Below are 19,983 nucleotides of genomic sequence, written 5' to 3'. Positions count from 1 at the left end.
TAAGTTAGAGGGATGAGAGTATTATTTTCACTATCAACTAAAGCCTATTTTTGTGAATATATCTTAGAATATAACCTGCTACTTAACTGCAAGGTATATCAACTTCGGTTTCATCCGAAGTAAGCTTTCCTTTCTTGTTGGTAATATTTTCTACAATACCTTCAGGGATTATAAAACCTATATTGTCAGAGGACAATATACCTCATTATAAACAAATATCATTATCGCTTTACACGGAACGAAGAAGTCTTTAGATTATATAAAGTTTCTCTATAAAATTCTTTATAGAATATATAGAGTGAATTATCAATATTTACAAAACAATGTTTTTAAGGACAATAAGACAATTCTTTCATCAAAGGCAATGGCTTCTAAGCAACAAATTGAAAACCAAACCAAAAATAAGAAAACTTCAGACCAAACCTAGACAAATCTTAAGAAATCAAAAGCCTACGCCTGTCTATGCCATAGAATCAAGAATAAATAAATTAGAAAATCAAAAACACATCAAAATAATATTTAAAACTTATAATTTGCCAAGGTGGCGACTCAAAAACTATTGAACAACAGAAACGTGCAATCTTCTGAGCCGCCAAGCGGCCCACAAAAAATACAATCAAAGGGCCACTGAAGGTTTCGCGCTGCTCTCCACTGGGGCAGCCAGCTGGACCTGCTCCTTGGCCTGTTCGCCGCCAGCCTCCAGTTGTTTGGACTCCTCGCCGGCGGGCAGTTCCTTGGGGGCCACCTCCTCTTCGGCATCTTCGATGAGGCGATAGGTAATGGGAGCAGGCTGTTTGGCCGGCAGCCAGTCGGGGATGATCTTGTCGTGGAGTCGCCACTTGCCGTATTCATTGGAAATATGCTTTTCGAAGACGACATACTCTAGAACGTCCTTGGTGAGGATCTCGCTTCCGTGCATGAGGCGGCCGAATCGATCGTAGATGGCCAGCATTTGTTGGCTGTGGAAACGCACTGTGACCTGGGCGAACTGGTTTTCCTTCGTGATCACCTCGGTGACGCGGGCATGAACGACACGTGGTGGCTCCAGCGACTGCAGAAACCGCCAGCGAATAGTCTTGTCCTTAACATTGTGCATCATCTCCGGGTAGCAACGTTCGCTGACGTACTCGCGGATCTGGTACTTGTCCTTGGCGGCCATGTGCTGATGGGCTTTAATGTAAATCTCCTGGGCTTCGGCTCCAAACTCATCAGAACTGAAGCTCTCTTCATAGGAACGTATCTTGCGCACGGCCATCAGGCTTTTGGATTTCTTCTCGAGGAACTCCAGCTTTTGCTTGGCTCCGCTGGAGGAGATTATGGACTTCTTGCCATCGCCTTCTGGCGGAACGTAGGCCTCGAAAATACCCCCAGTACAGCTGATGTGGAAGGGACGCTCCATCCAGGGTCGGGGCGGAAGGACGCCTCGCTCCTTCATCCGCCGTCGCATCTCCTCTTTGGTGATGTCCTCTGGCTTCTCGCGCAGATTGGGCAGGTCGATCTTGACGAACTTCTGCTTACGCAGTCGCTTGAATTGGGGATTCCAGTGCTTGGTCTGCCGGTGGCGCACCTGCTGCATCTGAACCAAGCTCTGGAGGGGATTTGCGAGCACGCCCAAAGCACCAGCCTGGGCAGCTTGGGGCACGCCGGGCATCGCCTGCTTTCAATGAAAGTCCATTAGTGGGGGGACTCTAAACATAAACCATTACATTTAAAACTCACCTGGAGCAGCCTAAGACATGTTTTTGCCGGCGCAAACTTATCCATTTTTCTTATATTTATTATATAAAACAGAGTTGTCAGGCTTTTGGGAGCAGAACCAGATGTTTGGCAGCGCTCCTAGTGAGCTAAAGTGAAAACAGCGATAGGCAATCTTCCGATATATATATTCGATTAGCTTTTAACGGACTTTTCGATAAAATAGGTTTCAAAATAAAGACTTTTGAATTGATTTGATTTAAAAACACTAAAATTGAATTTTATTGAAGAATCACATTTAAACTGTTTTTGTTTCTAAATTTTGGGATTTGAATACGTCAATTTTCCTAAATGCATACTCCTAACCTTTGCGTACACTTATCTTCCTAGATTCATGAGTTTTTGTGATACATCTATTGAGAACCTAGAGTGGGAATGGCATGGAGAAACTACGGATTTCTGTCAATGACTATTGAAACTTGTCTTCTTTTAGAGCCTTTAATTTTCTTCGGTTTGCTCCTCTTCTGGACCATCCACGCAACTGTCAGTACAACAGTCTGGCGGCAGATCGTCGAGAAAACGATAACCGGCATTCTTGAACATCTTTGCTTTTAACTGGAGATCGGACGAAAGTTTAGACCCACCTTGCCAGCATCTTATCCGTAATACTCACCATTAGCTGTTGGTACTGGCAGTCGTAGGCGTTAAGGGCAATGTCACGTTTCCGCAGCTCGTTTCGCAGCACATCGATCTCCATCTGCTGGCACTCGGCCCGCTTGATGGCCGCCTTAGCGGATGCCAGTTCCTGCTTCATCTGGTTGCAATGGCACTAGCAGGAATATAAGTTATATAGAAATAAGCAAATTTAATATATCCTTCCTTTCTAATCACAAACCTTGAGTATCTCCTCGTTCCCCTTCGCCTTTTCCACTTCATTTTCGTAGTAGCTCTGCATGTCCTGCATATCGCGTTGCATACTGCACATACACGCGTTCTGTTCCTGAAGGCTGTTCTCCAGCTCCCCGGAAATTTGCTCAGCCTCACAAGCCTTCTCCTCCAGTAGACTCACCTTGTCGCCAATGTCCTCCAGGTTTTTGAGCTTCTTTCTCAAAGCATCACGTTCCGCCAGAATTTTTTTGATATTCTCAGCATCCTTATCTGGGGAGAAGGCACCTTTACTGGGTGGACCACCACCACCCCCACCACTACCGCCGCCTCCACTCCCCGGAGACCCTCCTCTTCCGCAACTCGTGGCACATTTTTTCAAATAGTCGTCCTCCATCTTGCGAAGTAGAGCCACCTCTTTGCCCAGATCATCGACCTTCTGCTGCAGATAGGGGACGTCGCTGCTCTTTTCGGGGTCGACCTGAACGCCTTCCAGCTTACAGCGCAAGGATTGCTTTTCGATTAGCCGCTTTAGGTTGGCGTTCTCGGCTGCGAGGATGTCATGGGCCTTATTCATATCATCAATGGACGCTTGCAAGTCATTGAGTTCTTTTTCGTCCTTTGGAGTGATCTTTCCGTCGTCTGCAAGTTCTTTTATCTTATCCTTGAGGGCCTTGCTCTTCTCAGGATCATACCTCTGCCCCATAATCCGTTTAATATCATCAACCTCGTCATTGGCCGTCTCAAGCTTGGCATTGGAATCGTCCAGCTTCTTCTGGAGCATGTTGTTTTTGATCATCAGGCTCTGCATGCGTCCGAGGGTGTCGTCGGCGGCATTGATGAGGCTGTCGCCAACCACCAAATCGCTCCCATACTCATCTTCTGGGCTACCAGATGGACTTCTACCAGAGCCACCACCACTAGGTTTGTCACCACTTCTTGGTTGTCCCTGGCCACCGGTTTTTGATTTCGGAATTAAACTGCAAGCCACCAAATCCGCAACAAACTGAGACTTGACGTCTTCGTCCGCGGCCCAGGACCGATCGTCAATTGTGGACGGATAGCTCTTTAATTTAACGCACGCATCGATGCACTCGAATTCGACACCGTCGCTCCCAAACGGAACATGAAAGAAGTTTTTTTGCGTGGAGTATGCCATGGTACTTATTCGAAAATAAAACCAATGGTTAATCTATTTATTTGTCACACGAATTTGAAAAACTTCTTCAACAGGTAGGTCTAGGTCTGAAAGTAGGCAAAAAAAACAAACACGTCCGACATGGGCACAGTTTTTAAATCTTCTAGCCATTGGCTTAAAATAATTTGTTCAAAAGTCGACAACAGATGCAAAGCTTCCTACTGTCCTCCAATTATAATACAACTAGTTAACAGTTTGTTATTTTTCCTCGAATATCACTCCAGGCCTTGCGCTCGTCTCTCAGCCTGGGATTCATCGACAGAGTTCATGGCGGAGAACCCACAAGGCTGCATTGTCATACTGGCTGTGCCCGAGCTGATGGTCCTTAAGGCACTCGAGTATCCTGAGAGTTCAGCCAACGGAGCATTCACCAATATCATCTAGGATAGGATTATTTGTTTGTTTATTATTTTTGTACTGCCCTGTTACTAAGAACTCACCTTGTTTCGTTCACCCTTTGGTAGGACATCGTTGATCTGGGCTCTGCGGCGGGATAAATCAGCCATAATGCCGGATATCCGTTCACTAGGAGCTACAATCTGCAAGGACATGATGGGCTCCAACAGCCGAGTCCCGCTGGTGCTTAGTACCTAAAAGTAGAGATCATTTTAACTTGCTTATTTATTAAAATTAAAATATTAAGTTACTTTCTGGACGCATTGTGCTGCGGTAGCCATTACGAACGAATCGGCCGTGCCCCGTCCAATAGTGGCATTGTGAAGTCGAATCTGTGTGTCCACAACCTGGCCCCCCACCCGAGGACCTCGCTCAAGAGCTCCAATGGCACCCTTCTTCAGAACCTGGAGAATTCGAGGTCTCAGCGTGTTAAGATTGGGCATATTTTCCGGCGATTTATCTAAGCTTTTATGAAAAATAATTAAATCTTTAAAAGAATTAAATAAAACCCCAACTCACCTAAAGATTTCGCTTTTGTCCTTGACCAGTTCCAAGGTAATGCTAACATTCTGCTTGGCTCCTGCGATTTCCTTTTCTACACTTAGCGTGGTGAGTGCGGGAGATTCGATGGTTTCTTTGTAGGCGATCTGGAGAGGTCCCAGATCCACATCAATTTTGTACTCGCTTAGAATGCGCGACTTGATGATGTCCATGTGGAGCTCTCCCATCCCACCGAGCACTGTCTGACCAGTTACGGAATCGTAACTAACACGGAGACTTGGATCCTCACGCTGGAGCTGACGTAGAGCCTGTTCCATGGCCGTTTGCGAAGATATGCTGGGAGGTTCGATCGAGCAGAAGTATACAGCGTCTGGAATCTGTGGATCTAGTCCGAACATATCCTCTGACTCCTCCGACTCGTCATCTAATTCCGGAATAACAGATTCTGTTGTTCCCAAACTTTGTTTTAAACGTTTCTGGGCATTTTTAAGAGTTGACTGACTAGAAGTGAGTAGATCGCCTGTGACTGTAGACTAAGTATAGAAAAATGACGGTTATGCACGGTTGGATAAAAAAGAAACTCCATCTTACCTTGAGACCTGCACAGATCACCACATCACCCGACTGCACTGCATTAACCTCCCGGTACTCATCGGCCAATGGCTCGTACAGCTTGGACACCACCTCTGCCTGGCCACGTGCCGATATTAGACGCATGCCCTTCTTTATCTCTCCCCGTAGGATCCGAACCAGCGTCAAAGCTCCTCGCTGCTTGTCATGGACAATCTTAAAGACCTTTCCAGCCACCTCAGAGCTTTAAAAGGGAAACTATATAGATGCTGTTTAAGAATATTACACATTCTTTTTTACCCGAAGCAGTCGTAGATTTGGTTACGTTCTTCAGGCGCCGGTAAGTAAGAATTCACGGCATCCATTAAACGCTGAATTCCGACATTCTTGTAGGCGGATCCCAGAAGCACCGGCACTACTTTCAGCTGGCCGGTGGCCCTTCTCAGGGCCCTTTCTATGAGGTGGTTGTCAACTTTATCGAAGCTTTCTGTGCTGATAACCACATCGGCGAGCTCGTCGTCCACTCCCGACAACCGATCAATTAGTTCATTCCGCTTTTCCTGCAAATCCCGTAGCTCATCGGAGGGCTCCAACTTCATACGGATGTACTTCTGTCCCAAATCCTTTTGCTGCCATGTTAATCGCTCCAATGTTATCACATCATTTATGGCTAAAAGTTAAACATAAGTACATTACTCCTATTGGGAATCAAGCCCACAAACCTAATACTCCATCCTCATTTTTAACTGGGTATTGTAAGCAAACTGGGTGGGCTTCCAGCTTCTCTTTGAGATCAGCAATGCACTTTTCAAAATCCGCATCGGGGCGATCCATCTTATTGACAAATATTAGCCTTGGGAGCTTGTGCTTGTCCGCCTGGGTCCACACGGTAACCGTCTGTGCTTCTACACCGGCAGTTCCGTCAAGTACTACGACCACACCGTCGACGGCGTATAGGGACTGTTCCACCTCCATGGTAAAGTCAATGTGACCCGGTGTGTCCAACAAATTGATACTAGAACCAGGATAGATATTTGTAAAGTGTGGGGATGGTTCAAAAATGGTATAGTAACCGGTGTCCGTTCCATGCAAAGGTAACCGCTGAACTGCAGATCGTTATGCCTCTTTCCCGCTCTTGGGTTAGGTAATCCGTAACTGTGTTGCCCCGATGCACTTCACCCAGTGTCCTGGTCTTGCCGGCATAGAACAGCATCCGTTCTGTCGTCGTTGTTTTGCCTGAAAATAAAAATTTCATTGAAGGATAACTTGGTTGAGAGAGGACATGAAGTGAATAGATACCCGCATCGATGTGCGCCAGAATACCAATGTTTCTGATTTTGCTGCTGTAGGATCGACTGAAGAATTGGCCGGAGAGCTGTCGGAGGTAATGACTGCGCTTCTGCAAGCCGTGCAGAAATTCATATTTCAGCATTTTAACAAAAAATTTAACTGCCGGCTCGTGGTGGAGCGCATCAGCTGTTGGCAACTAGTTGTAGTCGATTGTTTTCCCAATCAGCTTTTGGTTAATCGAATAATGCCGCATTTTGCGGGTAATTTTTAAGGAGGTTTATGTTTATTGTTTAAACCTTAATGAATGTGTGTTATTTAGTATAAAGAAGCCATTAACATGTCCACGCGACCCCGACGAGCTGCTGCTGCCAAACCGAAGCTGGTAGTGGAGCTATCTGATTCAGAGGAGGACGTGGAGGTCGTGGAGAACGATGATTACAAGCCACCAGAGGCCAAAAGTCGCCGCATCGATAGGGCAGCAGAAGCTTTGGCAGGCACGTAAGTAGTAATCCCTAAGAACAGCTGGACAAATAATTTCCAAAAATAATACCAATAGATCAACAAGGAGACGGTGGCCCACAAAAACTACAGCTGCCGAGCCTGCCGCGACGGCGCCCAAGAGAAAACGGGCTAAGAAGTCAAAGGAAGATGAGAACTCATGTCCCAATGAAACCAATCCGGAGAACCAGGAAGAGGCACCACCAGCCCCAACGCCGCCACCACGGCCTGTGACGCAAACGGATGGAGCAGCTGCTAGTACAACTACTGGACGCAGTTCCTTCTGGGAGCGGAGGAAGGTGTGGAACATACACGAGCTCTTGGCAGAGACGGAGAATATTCAGCCCCAGGCAGCTCGCAATATTGTGCAGCTCTTCGAGAATGAGAACACCATTCCATTTATCTGCCGGTAGATTAGATCTTTATTTTGAAGACATGAAACATTTATGTATGATTTTTATTTAGTTACCGACGTGATCTTGTAGATCATATAGCTCCGGATCGCTTGCGAGACATTCGTAATACCTACACGGAAATAGTGGATCTGAGAAAAAAGGCTGAGAATATTGTCACCCAGTTGGAGCGCGAAAATGTTTTGAATCCTGAGATTCGTGATGAGCTGATGTGTGCCAAGACCAATGAGGAGCTGGAGTTTCTCTACGCCCCCTACAAGCCGGCCAGCAAAGGCACTTTAGCGGAGCGGGCCAAAGCTCTTGGCCTGGAGGAGTACGCCGATCGTCTGCTATATGGCACGGCTCCGAAAGTTGAACTTGCTTCAATAGTCGATCGAGAAAATGAGGCGCTTTCCTCAGAAGCCTTGGTGATGAGTGGAATCTGTAACATAATAATACATAATATGAGCAAGAATACCAATGTTTTGGAGGAATTGAGGCGATTGTAAGTAAAATCTAGGTTGTACTTCTTTAGGTTGATAATAAATGTTCTTTATTTCCAGACAAAACGTCCATCGAGTGTTCCTTAAGTGCAGCAAGACCAAGGAGGCTGCGACCTCAAAGGCAAATTCAAGCAAATCATCTAGCGGCAAAGGAAGCAGTAGCATTGCCGATAAGAAGCTAGATAGCTCCAAGTTTGAGAACTATTTCAACTTTCAAGGAGACATAAAGACCATAAAGCCACACCAGATGCTAGCCATTAATCGAGGGGAGAAGCACAAGTTCCTGTCTGTGAAATTGGAGACGAATGATTACCTAAAACGCGATCTAATGCGCTTTATAAACGATCAATATATGACTGAGGGTCTACACTATCCATTAAGACGGGAGGTTTTCACTAAATCCGTGGAAGAGTGCTACTCTAAAAAATGTGAGTGAATCTCTACTCGTAATTAGTTATCTAATTCATAACTCTCATAGTGCAACCATTGATGTGCCGTCAAATCCGGGCTGACCTCAAGGAAAAGGCCCAGAAGGCAGCTATTGATGTGTTCGCCAAGAACCTTAAGCAGTTGCTACTGATGTCGCCGCTTAAGGGAGAACGTATCCTGAGCATCGACCCAGGGTATACCAATGGCTGTAAACTGGCGGTGATATCTGAGACAGCCGATGTTCTGGAGACAGGGGTCATCTATCCACAAGGGGCCAGGTCTAATAAGCACGGTGCAGAAAAGACACTAGTTAATTTACTCAACAAACACAAGTAAGTAATGACTTGATTCTTCTTACTCCAAATGCACTTCACATCCTTTCATTAAGCTGTCAGATTATTGCCCTCGGGAATGGCACTGCCTGTCGGGAAACTGAGCATTGGCTGACGGATATGTTCCATGCCGGTACCTTGGATAGCCAGCGGATCCGCTACAGTATCGTGAATGAGAACGGGGCATCTGTTTACTCTTGTAGCGACGTGGCTAGCAAGGAGTTTCCCGATATGGACACCAACGAGCGAAGTGCAGGTATGGATAAAGTCGATTATAGAAAAGATAATCTTCAAGCAGCTAAACTTTTTTGTAGTTTCCATTGCACGCCGTTTAAATGATCCGTTGAGCGAGTACGTAAAAATAGAACCTCGTCATCTTGGTGTTGGAATGTATCAGCACGATGTTTCGGAAAAGATACTAACCGAGTCCCTAAAAGACGTCGTCTCAGAGTGCGTGAGCTATGTCGGCGTGGACTTGAACACTGCGAGCCTGAGTGTGTTAAAGTATGTAAAAAAATGACCATTTTTAAGACAATCCTCATAATATTAAACACCCATAGGCACATTGCTGGCTTGTCGGAAAAGAAGGCTGAAAAAATCATTGAACACCGGCTGAAAAAAGGACCATTTCAGACCCGTAAGGATTTGCTTTCCGTCCGCACCATTGGCGAGAAATCTTTCGTGCAATGCGCCGGGTTCGTTCGCATCGAACCGCTCAGCGTTGGAGGCAAATTGCAGAACCCACTCGACTGCACTTGGGTTCATCCCGAGAGCTATAAAGTAGCAGAGAGGTAAGCTCTAACTTTATTATGTGTAACATTTCGAAGGCATTCTAATCCGACTGATCTGGTTGAGCCTTTTTGGCCTTCTTCTCAGCCTCTTTAACAAGCAAAGAGGTAGTGCTCGTTTCCTTCACAAATTCTGAATCGCTCTCCGTGAATTTGAAATTTGTAATCAGCAGACACCCTGGATCCGGCTGCTTTGGTACGGTCTCGCTACAATCATCACTGGACTCCAGCGGTTGACACCAGCAGGGTAGATACGGCTTTAGGGGATCCGTCTTGCCACACCGCTTACACGTGCAGTTCTCCATGCCAGCACTCATGAACGTCTTGAAATCGGTCTCTTTGCTTAGTAAGGCCAGGTAGTCCTCGATAGAGTGCTCCTTCATGGGGTCCATGAGCTCGGCCCAGGTCTTCAGCTTGACAATCACACCAAAGAAAAATGTGTTGAGATCTTCAAGCGTCTGTAGGACCGTTTCCAGCTCGATCAGGAATGGGCTGTTGGGAGTTCGATCCAGCCTGCTCAATCGCAGTTCCAGTTCCTTCATGGATTCACGCACCTCCAGAAACGAGCTGGTCAAGTCGGTGCTGTAAAGTAGGAATGGCTTAGAGTCTTCTAATCATTAAAAAAAATATAGTTTACACACTTTGATTGATTGACGAAATTGTAAGCTCGCTGGAACTCGCAGAGGGCACGCTCCTCGGTCATTCGGCTAAGGTATTCGGGATAAATTTTGGTGCCAAAGGAGCCACCAATTAAAAGCCGATAGCGTACGCCTTGGTAGCGCATCATCTTGACTTTCTCGATTTGCTGGGCCTTGGCTTGGGCCAGTTGGTGTCTCAGAGAACTCAGCTGTCTGTCGAGTGCCAGGGTCTGCTCGTGAACGCACTTTTCCAACTGGGCATCGTACCGGGTGTAGATGTTCTTACAGTGTTCGAAGGTGGGCTGCAGCAACTCCACGGGCAAGGTGGTGCCGCGGCAAGGCGGTGGTAGCGGACGGCGCTTGTACCGCTCCGGCGGGTACTCCCAGCAAACGCCATAGCGGGCCTCGGCTGGCACTGTGATCGGATGGCTCCAGCACGGTGTATGATGACCCACTTTATGGGGGTAAAGAGCCTTTTTCCCACAGGCTACATACTTGACCTTTGGCGGTGGGTGCTTCGGCGGATAATGATACTTCTCTAAGAGCTCCCTTTTCAGCTTCTTGATCATTCCGGATATTGCAAATTTTTTTTATCAAAATTCTAAACAAGCTAAGTAAATTATTTGTGTTTTTCCAGTATCCTGAGTGAATGTGATTTGAAGCTGTCGGATATTGGCAAAGCTGGCTTCATAGCTCGGATCAAGGAGTTTGCCGGCTCCAAGACGAAGTTGGAAAAGATTGCCAAGCAGCACAAGTTGCCCATGGAAAGGGTAGGTCAAAGATGATCCTCTTAAGCTAAGCGACTAATTTATTATTCACAGTTGGACTTTCTAATGGTGGCATTGCAACGGGAACTACTACAAGATTACCGGGCAGATCTGGACAAGCGACCACTTTTTAAGCAGGGACTGACCAGGCTAGACGAGCTCAGCATTGGAGATGTAGTAACAGGTTGGTAAAAGGAGTAACCAGTTCCCAACCAGAATCCCAAATAATCGACCCATGCGTTTTAGGAGCTGTGACCAATGTTACCCAGTTCGGTGCTTTCGTGGACGTCGGAGTGGAGCGCGATGGCTTGATACACAAGAGCCACATGAACAACAGCGAGCTCAGCATCGGCGACAGGATTGTGGCATCGGTGGTCAAGGTGGACCTGCAGCGAAGGCAACTGGGCCTGCGATTGGAAAATATGCTAATGGAGACGGACACATCCTTTACCTTTAAAACGGAAGAGTAACAAAAAAGGCGGTTGAATTTGAATGCTTTTGGAAGTATTTAATGATTTATATCGTAATTGTTTGGGGTGCTCACAGGAGCGTTCGTTCATATATACTATATATAGTTCATATATATACGTGTATATAGTATAGTATAACGGCTTTCCTAAATGTACTCAAAGCTTATCATTTAGTAATAAATGTTCACATAAAAATCACCGAATCTACTTTCGTGTTCTGGTTTCCCTTTTCGCCGTGTGATGTGTCTTGTTGGGAAATGAAGCAGGAGGCTGTCTGTTTTGGGTGTGTGTGTGTGTGGTTGTGTGTGGTCGAAAGGCTATTGCTTTAAAAACTAATTGATGCCCTCGTAAGCCAGTTAAAATGTACAACTAAATAAATATACAATATGCATACATTTAGGCGCTTGGCTGCACAGGCAAGTTGCTTTCGCTTTCGCTTCAGTTTCAGTTTCAGTTAGTTTTGTATCTTTTGAATTTATTGCCGTTTCAGTTTAATCGTTAAAAATTATTATAAACAATGTTATATAATTTGCATTTACATAATTACACAATACAATAATATTATATATTCAAAAATATATGATGCATTTAAAGTTATTGTTTGCTCCATTCTGGTTATACTCCTCAAATGGATATCAATTTCATATTCTAGCTACATGGACATGTCGCATAATCAACCGATAATTCTTTAAATAAATATAGATCCGTACATAATATGTATATTGGAGAAGAGTGCCTACACACACCAGTTACCAGTTAGTGTGACAATGATAGTCGCAATAGGTCGTTAAACAAGTGGTAAGAAAAGCATATACATATGGTATGATATTAATTGCTTAGTTTAGTCCTTGCTTTCATTGCTAATCAAATTTTGCTGCTGATGCTCTCCATACTCCTCCGCTTGGGTAGAGATATTTTCTTCAATAATTTATAATTTATTTTTATCATTTATAATGATAGCATAGGTAATGATGTAAGTATTCTGTATCAACTCCCGTAGTAATAAGTCTATGTGTATAAGCAGTTTCCATTCGTGTCCCTTAACAGCCGTCCAGCAGAGTCCTTGGCGAGGCATTTTCAAATCGAACTGATCGCAAAGCTTTACAAAAATCAGATGAAACCGATTTCGCAAGAAACCTTTTGCCGCGCTGCTTAATTGGCTCAAAATGCCAAAGTTCGAGAACCGCCTCGGTCTTCTGATGGACGACCTCGAGTGGTCGATAATCCACTTCAAAACATAAAACTCCTTCCCTCTGGCTACACGTAACAAATTCGATTAGAAGTAATTATCATTATCGTGTGGTTGGTAGTCTAATTATCTCAAATGAACTCTCTTAGCATTCGATGGTTAAAGTAATTGAAAAGTGCACAGATTCCGAAATTCTTCAGTGGCAGAAACGGCACAGCCGTGGCGCGTGAGTGTGTGTGGTTGGGTGGGTGGTGGAGGCGGGTGGTGCACCTTCCCCACCCTGTTTCATTTCATGTCCCTGTGAGTAGTGTTTTGGTGGTGAGTGGTGCTGAGTATGCGAGTGTGGATGCGTGTCTCAAATATATATATAATATTTTTTTGTTGATCTCTCCGGCGGATTCCGCGTGGATCGTGGCATTTTGGAGTATTCAATTCATTCTTGGGCATAGCCTGCTTTTCTGGTTAAAAAAAAAAAATAAAAAATAAAAGAAGTTTCATAAGTCAGATGGCCAGGATAACTATATAGCTTGGCGTCGCACTTACCACGATGGTCAGGATGCATGTGGAGGAGAGTGAGGATAGTGTGTGTTATGCGGGTTTTTTGAAATGATCGAAATCAAGAGCGAAACGAAAGGTAATTATTTCTTTTTCTTCTCCTTTCTGTAAGTGTAGAACGATAAGCGAGGTTAGCAAATGTGATTAAAACATAAAATTGGTGTTTGGTTGGTTGGTTGGTTGGTTGAAAGGTAAGCCAAGCTAGACACTGAAGAGTTAACAATTAACATTGAGATTTGGCAGTAGCTTGCTCACATTTAAAACGGGTCAGGGCATTTACAAGGAGAACCTCTTGGATCGGATCGCCTCCGGAGTAGTGCTGTGCAGCATGTGCTGTGCCTGTTGTTGTTGCTGTCTAAGTGAATCTTGGCAAGTTACTAAGTTGGCTAATGGCTTTTCGAATAGAGCAAATGCCGCCAGAGTGGGCTACAGCAGCAGAAGACATCGAGCCATCTGTAAGATTGAAGAATTCTTCCATTTGGGTTTTGCTTTTCAACGGATTTGAACGGGCGGAGGAAGTAACAGGTAACAGCAACGATTTTTGGGAAATTATAGTATTTTTTTTTGTTCCACCTAGGGGTCACATGGCACACAGGTGTATCTGAATATGGATGTATTCTTTACCAATGATCAGTTAACCATTGAACGAGTGTATCAATGAGATGAGTCCTTCGCTTTTATCATACAAGCTTCGATTGATATTCTTTTGATTTTAAATCTAAACTGTGAGAGTGTCGGATGTGTGCGGATTTGTAAAACTTGTATAATATTATATCCGGATGCAGGAGTTAATGAATGTATGTATATTTAGAATGCTTTTAGCTTAGGTATAAACGGTAAACGTTTGCTACTAATGAACCACATTTGTGTTTTCTACAATTCTTCGTTCAATTTCGTTTCTAAATACATGTTTCTTTTGTATACAATTAACGCCAAAAACTTCGATTTGCTACGAGTGCTACAAAAAACAGTTTTCTATAGTTAACTATTCCAATCTTGACTTTTCATCCAGATTGAACGATCTCATCTGGGCTTCGTTTTATTTGTTATTCTAGGTTCCTAATTTATCAATTGAGTTTCATTGAGTTTTCACAGCATGTTGTGTGGTTGCTTTCAAAATAAAACCATTATTCACATAAGAACTAATCACATTGGGGGATCTTGTTGTGGTTTTAATTGCCTACACGCAACGCTTAAGTCTGGACTCAGTGCCTGAGTTACACATATGTTTGTATGTTTAAAACTATTGAAATAAAAGCTCGAAATCGTGAGGATTTTGCAACATGTTGCAACGGGTGAAATGCAAAACAACGAAAAGTATAACAAACACACGAATTATATTTACAGAGGAGTAAGAATATCACAATAATGCCAGCAACACAAGAAAACACAGCAGGTAACCGAGTCCCAGAACAGCTTCTTCCAACCGACATTGGTCCGGACTGAAATCCGGCGAGAGCTGCGGCACGAACACAACACAACAATAAAGGAGTTTTTTAGGAAAAAGCGAACAAGCACAACAATACACAAACAACTCAAGCAACAATTAGGAGCGGAAATAAAAAATAAAAAACAGATAGGAACAGAGATGGATGGCAGAGACTGCTTTAAACCACACAAGCTGAGAAAACTCCCATTACGCGTCAGCCAATGTCCTGCTGAACATTGCCGGACGAGGAGGACGACGAGCTGCTTCCGCTAGCACGTGGATGCTGACTGTACCTGTTCGCTGGCTGTTGCTGTTGCGGCTCCTTTAGCGCCTGCTCCTTCGGTTGCTGTAGGATAATACTTTGCGGCGTGGTGGTGCCCACTGGGAATGTGTCGGCCTCTTCCTCGAGCGCTGCCGGCGATGGCTTCTGCGCCTGCAGTTCCAGCTGTTGTTGATCCTCCAGTAGCTTGGCGCTCAGAATGCTAACATATGTGCGATAGCGACGTAGCTGAATAGGAAAAACACATTTAGAAGGAACTATATAGTAGTACTTGATGGTAGACTCACTTCGTACTGCAAGTAGCTTTCCTTTTCCTTGTAGTTCTGGAGAGGGAGGCCCTTGCTGGGAATCGGGCCCCTCTTGTGCTCGTTGAGATCCTGTTCCAGTTGGGCCAGTTGCTGCTCATGTGACTCCAACTGCTCCTTCTACAAAGAAAGGTTCATTTTTATTACAAATACTCTCTCTCAGTATCATTCACATACCAGCATCAGTTTGGACTGTTTGCTGGGCAAGAGCGGGCGCTGGAACCTCTTCTGACTGCCCACTCCTCCTTCGAGCGGCGGCGCTGAAATGGCGGCACACACATAGTTGATCGTCTCTATCCACGACTGCAGCTCCTTGGAATCGCTGGTCTGGAACAGATACTCGGCCTGGTCGGCCGTCTGCAGGCGGAACACATGTTGCTTCTTGGTGTAGTCGTTGGCCATGGTGGCCAGTGCGTGGTGAATGCGAATGGCATTGTGCAGATTGTCGGACATCTGTGGATTGAATTGGGATTAGAGGGACTTCTAAAGGGTGCCTTTGCTCCACTCACTTGACTCTTGCCGAAACCATGCTCATCCTTGTGGAGATAGAGCACAAGATCACGCAGCGTGCAATACAACATCTTCCAGGACCGTTTACCAAAGGGAGCTGTCGAAATAAAGATCAAAGATTGGTATCTATGTGCTCCAATGTCCTTATAATATTACTCACTTTTCTTAAAGTTACTGTCATAGCAACATTTTCGCATCACATAGCCTTTTTTATACTCCACGGCTGTTGCCGATTCTGGGGGATCGAGGAAGGGATTCTCTCCAACATTGGCCAGAGCAGCGTTGTTGGCTCTCTGCTGCTGCATGTCAACTGTCTCCTCATCTCTGAAATTAGCAATCTTGCTTAGAATAAAGTCCTGAATAAATAATCCTTGAACTTACAGCGCCCATTCCAGCGGCTTTGTTTTGATAGCCTGGTAGAGATACTTGAGTATGTCCTTGGGAAAGTTCTCGCCATCGTTGAGGTCCACCAGGTTGTCCACGAACTCGGCACAGCTCATCTTGCGATTGATGTTCTGGCCATGCAGGTCCGTGTTCAGCAGCATTATGGCACAGGTCAGCGTGTGGACGGCGTCCTGCGAGTTGAATGTGCCAGGATTGCAGTCGAGGAAGCGTTTGGAGAAGTGCACAAGGACCCGCTCTCGTTCCTGCGTCTCGCCGGATAGCGAAAACTGCTGCAGGAATTCGCGCAGAGCTTGGTCCAGTGATTTATCCTTGAAGTTGAAGTGTTTCAAATACTCATCGGCCACAGCTCGACTAAAATCGTTGCTACAAAGGGAATACGATTGTATTAATCAGGACTGTCAGGATAACATTTAAAATGATAGTTACTTTTTGCTGAGGTGCCGCGACACATCGCTTTTCTTGAAACCGTCGAGGGAGTGCAGTCTTTTCGCCAGACGAATGGCCGAGGGCATGTCCACGGCCTTCGGCGAGTAGTGGTACGAGTGCAGCGACTCCACATCGCTGCCATCGTCGGATACGGGCGGCGAGCCATCCCGCAAACCCACGGGATTCGTACCGATCGGTTCATCCGTGAGGGTGACCACATCGTCGTCGGAGCGGCCACTGCTGTTGCTGTGGTTGCTGTCCAAGCCGCGCACTTGGATCACCACCTTGTGCTCGGACTGGTCGCGGTCGCGATCCCGCTCCTTATCCCTCTGTTGCTGGGCGCGGAGCTGCTGCTTCATCTGTTGGCGCTGCAGAGTGGCCGCGTCCGAGACGAGAATGGTGGAGTCCGAGTCGCTGGGATCGCTTAGTACCATGCCGCCTAGAATATCGCGAGAACTTAATAAATTATCGTCGTCTTGGTAGTCGGGACTAGATATATTCGAAATGGCCTCTGAAACGCTCTGATCACCACCACCGACATGGACACCGACACCAATACCACCACCAAGGCCACTACCACCAGCACCATTGTTCCCTGGGCAGCTCAGCAGACCGGGAATTCCGTTGGGCGGCTGTACGACGGCGGATTGGCCGCCGCCCTGTTCTCGTTCCCTTTGCTGTTGCTGCTGCAGGGCAACCGGACCATTACTACTACTGCCCAGGGCGCCTTTGGAGCCCGACGAGGACATCACCGACGAGGAAACCGACGTAGGCGATGCCGGACTGCCCACGGACGAACTAATGGAACTTGAATGTGAATTTGAATGCGATTGCTGACCGTAGAATTGTTGCTGTTGCTGCTGGAGTTGTTGTTGCTGCTGGAGTTGCTGTTGCTGCTGGAGATGCTGTTGCTGGAGTTGCTGCTGCTGGTGCTGGAACTGCTGCTCTTGCTGCTGCTGCTGTCGCTGGAGGGCGGCCAACTGATGCGGCGCCAAAGGTGCATTATAGGTCCATACAATACGATCCCGATCAGAGGCCTAGGATGTTCAATAGATGAGATATTAGTGTAAAGGGAAAAGTCAAGGAAGTGCGATATAAGAATGGTAGTGCTGCCGTTTTCACTTTTGAGCTTCAAAGCAGGTGCTGCCGTTTTCAAAAATAGATGACACTATTAGCAAAGGTATTTTGTAATTTAAAAACATGAAAATCTTAAAAGAGAGGCCTGATCATCAAGTGAAAACAGGAGCACCTTAGATGGTGTATTCATATTGCCGAATATTAAAATATGCTTCTATGTTTCTTATCAGATCTCAAAGAGTCGTGTATCTCAGCGGATAGAGAGTGTCCTAACATAATTCCGAGTTCGAGTGTATCTGTGTATGCATGTTTGTGTGTTGAATGTCTGAGAAGCGGTGTTGCATTGAGAGGCTGTGTTGGTCGCGTCTACATACAAAAGTACTCCAAGCGCAGGCAACAAATCAAAAGTGGCATAATCGAACGGAACGGAAATCAAAAGTCACATTAATCAGCATGCCAACTATGCAAATGGCAACCTTTTTACATAAAATATAGTTTAGTTTGCTGCTGCAGTTCATCGTTGTTCTGGTGGCAGGAGGTATGGTTGATGTTGCCACTGCTGTTGCTGATCGGTTGGTGATGTTGCTGCTGCTGTTATTGTTGCTGCTGCTGTTGTTGCTGCTGTTGCTGCTGCTGCTGCCACTGCTGCTGCTACTAGTATTGTTGTTCGGCTCAAGCTCATTGTTGTTCAACGCCGACGACGACGAGTTGTTTACAATTACAGTGGCCATCGACTAGAAACCTCACGGGGGACAGACAATAAATCGATTCGAGAAGATTCAAAGTAGGAAACCAGAACAGAAACATAGAGTATAGAGAACAGAGAACAGAGAAACGAGAAAACGAAAAGAGGAAAGAAACACGAAACAAGATAGTAAGATAGTAAGATAGACAGAGTTAAGTAGTAAGTTGGAAAGTTCAAAAAGTAACAAGTGAGGCAAGAATACAATGAGGAATGAGGAATGGTATACGATCTCTAGATATGATGGCTGGATGACTGGATGAGTTACATAACTATGCAATGGCTAACACACACACAGACACAACATGTACAGTTAACAGCCTACAACAGCTTACAGTTTACAGTTTACAGTTTACAGAAACCAGTTAACTAAAAACCGAACTCTACTCAAGCACTTGAACTTCAAACGGGGAGCGGGGAGTTCAACTCATCAACTACGAGTGTCGAGTGTTCTGAGGGAGGGAGATCTGGCTAACAATTCGACATTGGCTCTATCTATAGCTCTATCCCGCGGGCTATCTCCTGCGCCGCCTCCTTCGACGCCTCACCTGCGAGTCCTCCGAGTCCTGGCGCGTGTCCAACAGCGTGTTCAACGAGCTGTTCACGTCCTCGTCAATGTCTATCGGTATCACGGCGGCTATGCCTTCGCGCTGGATCTGCTGCAGATGGTCCTCCGACTTGCTGGTCCGGAATCCGGCGGCGTCGCACTTGCGCACCACGTGCCCATTGTGTCGCCGCACCACAACTCCAGCCCCGGCCCCTGCTCCAGCGCCCGCACCACTGCTCGATTCTGGAGCCAGCGAGCTCGGCTCTGGACTGGTGGGCACCGAGTTGGCCGTCTCCTTGTCGATCAATGGCGTCGACAGCGAGATGGGCGAGGTTGGCACCGAGAATGAGATCTCGTCCAGGGCCAGGCCACCCGCTTCGCTCTTGACGGTCGTGGAGGATGAGCCCGAACCCGACCTGGCCGCACAGTCAACGGCGTCTCGTGCCCGCTGCTGGTGGCGGGTGGCGGTGCGCTGCTTCAGAGCCCTTAGCCTCTGCTTGGCGGAGCCAGAGCCCACCGAGTTGGTCGAGTAATCCTCGTCGCCGGCATCGTTCTCCTCCTCGTCGTATGGCTCGTCGTCGTCGTCATCGTCTACCAGACACTGTCGGTCGCTGTCGTCCTCATCGCCGCGCCCCATCCCGCTCTGGTAGGTCTCGATGTTGGTGATGCCGTAGTGCGTCTGGTCCTCCTCGCGCTCCTCCTCCACCTCGACTTCCTCCTGCTCCTCCAGCTCGTCCTCGTTCTGGTAGTACTCGTAGCGTTGTTGGTTCTGCTGCTGGCGGATATATCGTTGCTGGCGCTGCTGCTGTGCCTGTTGCCGGTTCTCCTCGTCCAGCACATACTCCCCCTCCTCGTCCCGCTCCAGCTCCTCGCACATCAGCAGCGTGTCGTTGGTCAGCGAATCCTTGCGGTTGTAGCTGTTGTTAATGCTATCCCGCTGTTGCTGCTGCTGCTGCTGCTGCAGGGGCTGCTGCTTCTGCTGCTTCCGCTGCATCTTGGCATCCCGTTTCATCGAATCCGAACTGGTGTTGGTTGGCGAGTCCACCGAGGAGGAGGACGTGGGGGAAGATTCGCCAGAGGCACGTGGTGCTAGAGCTCCGTTGACCCGCGGATTAGCCAGACGACATGGCGAGTCCCGGAGACTGTCCACCTAAGAAACATAAAGG

At 46.5% G+C, this 19,983-nt stretch overlaps 6 protein-coding genes across 16 annotated transcripts in view; 1 reads left to right on the top strand and 5 right to left on the bottom strand.

The window, feature by feature from the left end:
* Positions 1–513: 513 nt before the first annotated feature.
* LOC6501632 (probable 39S ribosomal protein L45, mitochondrial) lies at positions 514–1,853 on the bottom strand. Its single transcript, XM_001955606.4, has 2 exons — positions 1,720–1,853; positions 514–1,654 (listed from the first exon to the last, which is right to left on the bottom strand). The coding sequence occupies exons 1-2, from the start codon at positions 1,762–1,764 to the stop codon at positions 617–619; spliced, it is 1,083 nt and encodes a 360-aa protein (XP_001955642.1). The 5' UTR covers positions 1,765–1,853; the 3' UTR covers positions 514–616.
* A 95-nt stretch (positions 1,854–1,948) lies between these two features.
* Positions 1,949–4,053, bottom strand: LOC6501631. Its single transcript, XM_001955605.4, has 3 exons — positions 2,591–4,053; positions 2,369–2,524; positions 1,949–2,310 (listed from the first exon to the last, which is right to left on the bottom strand). The coding sequence occupies exons 1-3, from the start codon at positions 3,737–3,739 to the stop codon at positions 2,194–2,196; spliced, it is 1,422 nt and encodes a 473-aa protein (XP_001955641.1). The 5' UTR covers positions 3,740–4,053; the 3' UTR covers positions 1,949–2,193.
* On the bottom strand, positions 3,994–6,756 carry LOC6501630 (ribosome-releasing factor 2, mitochondrial). 2 transcript variants are annotated; one of them, XM_001955604.4, is made up of 9 exons: positions 6,545–6,755; positions 6,319–6,481; positions 5,968–6,260; positions 5,546–5,915; positions 5,267–5,489; positions 4,694–5,208; positions 4,426–4,639; positions 4,219–4,368; positions 3,994–4,158 (listed from the first exon to the last, which is right to left on the bottom strand). In XM_001955604.4, the coding sequence occupies exons 1-9, from the start codon at positions 6,675–6,677 to the stop codon at positions 3,994–3,996; spliced, it is 2,226 nt and encodes a 741-aa protein (XP_001955640.1). In that variant the 5' UTR covers positions 6,678–6,755. The 2 variants fall into 2 exon arrangements, with proteins under 2 accessions (XP_001955640.1, XP_014767143.1); XM_014911657.3 differs by lacking the exons at positions 3,994–4,158; positions 4,219–4,368 and having other exon boundaries at positions 4,497–4,634; positions 6,545–6,756.
* On the top strand, positions 6,730–11,555 carry LOC6498939 (uncharacterized protein YdcI). The gene is made up of 12 exons (XM_032456229.2): positions 6,730–6,795; positions 6,855–7,033; positions 7,092–7,442; positions 7,499–7,930; positions 7,989–8,356; positions 8,407–8,689; positions 8,746–8,945; positions 9,004–9,193; positions 9,250–9,480; positions 10,753–10,885; positions 10,937–11,066; positions 11,129–11,555. Exons 2-12 carry the CDS (start codon positions 6,873–6,875, stop codon positions 11,350–11,352), a joined length of 2,703 nt encoding a protein of 900 aa, XP_032312120.1. The 5' UTR covers positions 6,730–6,795; positions 6,855–6,872; the 3' UTR covers positions 11,353–11,555.
* LOC6501628 lies at positions 9,482–10,755 on the bottom strand. The gene is made up of 2 exons (XM_001955603.4): positions 10,119–10,755; positions 9,482–10,059 (listed from the first exon to the last, which is right to left on the bottom strand). Exons 1-2 carry the CDS (start codon positions 10,682–10,684, stop codon positions 9,522–9,524), a joined length of 1,104 nt encoding a protein of 367 aa, XP_001955639.1. The 5' UTR covers positions 10,685–10,755; the 3' UTR covers positions 9,482–9,521.
* The window catches only part of LOC6501627 (PH and SEC7 domain-containing protein), a 20,841-nt gene continuing 12,227 nt past the window's right edge, over positions 11,370–19,983 (bottom strand). The window contains exons 5-15 of one of the 10 annotated variants that reach the window (XM_032456226.2): positions 18,819–19,967; positions 18,005–18,262; positions 16,452–17,488; positions 16,002–16,388; positions 15,781–15,944; positions 15,620–15,717; positions 15,288–15,563; positions 15,093–15,230; positions 14,819–15,033; positions 13,085–13,549; positions 11,370–12,999 (exon numbers count right to left, since the gene is read on the bottom strand). In XM_032456226.2, the coding sequence (XP_032312117.1) occupies positions 13,483–13,549; positions 14,819–15,033; positions 15,093–15,230; positions 15,288–15,563; positions 15,620–15,717; positions 15,781–15,944; positions 16,002–16,388; positions 16,452–17,488; positions 18,005–18,262; positions 18,819–19,967 (3,789 nt within the window). In that variant the 3' untranslated portion in view covers positions 11,370–12,999; positions 13,085–13,482. Of the gene's footprint in view, positions 13,000–13,084; positions 13,550–14,414; positions 15,034–15,092; positions 15,231–15,287; positions 15,564–15,619; positions 15,718–15,780; positions 15,945–16,001; positions 16,389–16,451; positions 17,489–18,004; positions 18,263–18,818; positions 19,968–19,983 lie in introns of those variants that run through there. The other 9 variants (XM_014911656.3, XM_044717527.1, XM_032456228.2 and 6 more) reach the window with 9 other exon arrangements.

Source organism: Drosophila ananassae, chromosome 2L (assembly GCF_017639315.1).
Source record: "Drosophila ananassae strain 14024-0371.13 chromosome 2L, ASM1763931v2, whole genome shotgun sequence".
NCBI classification, from domain to species: domain Eukaryota; kingdom Metazoa; phylum Arthropoda; class Insecta; order Diptera; family Drosophilidae; genus Drosophila; species Drosophila ananassae.
Note: the sequence above shows the minus strand (reverse complement) of the source record. Positions and strands in the feature narration are given on the sequence as shown.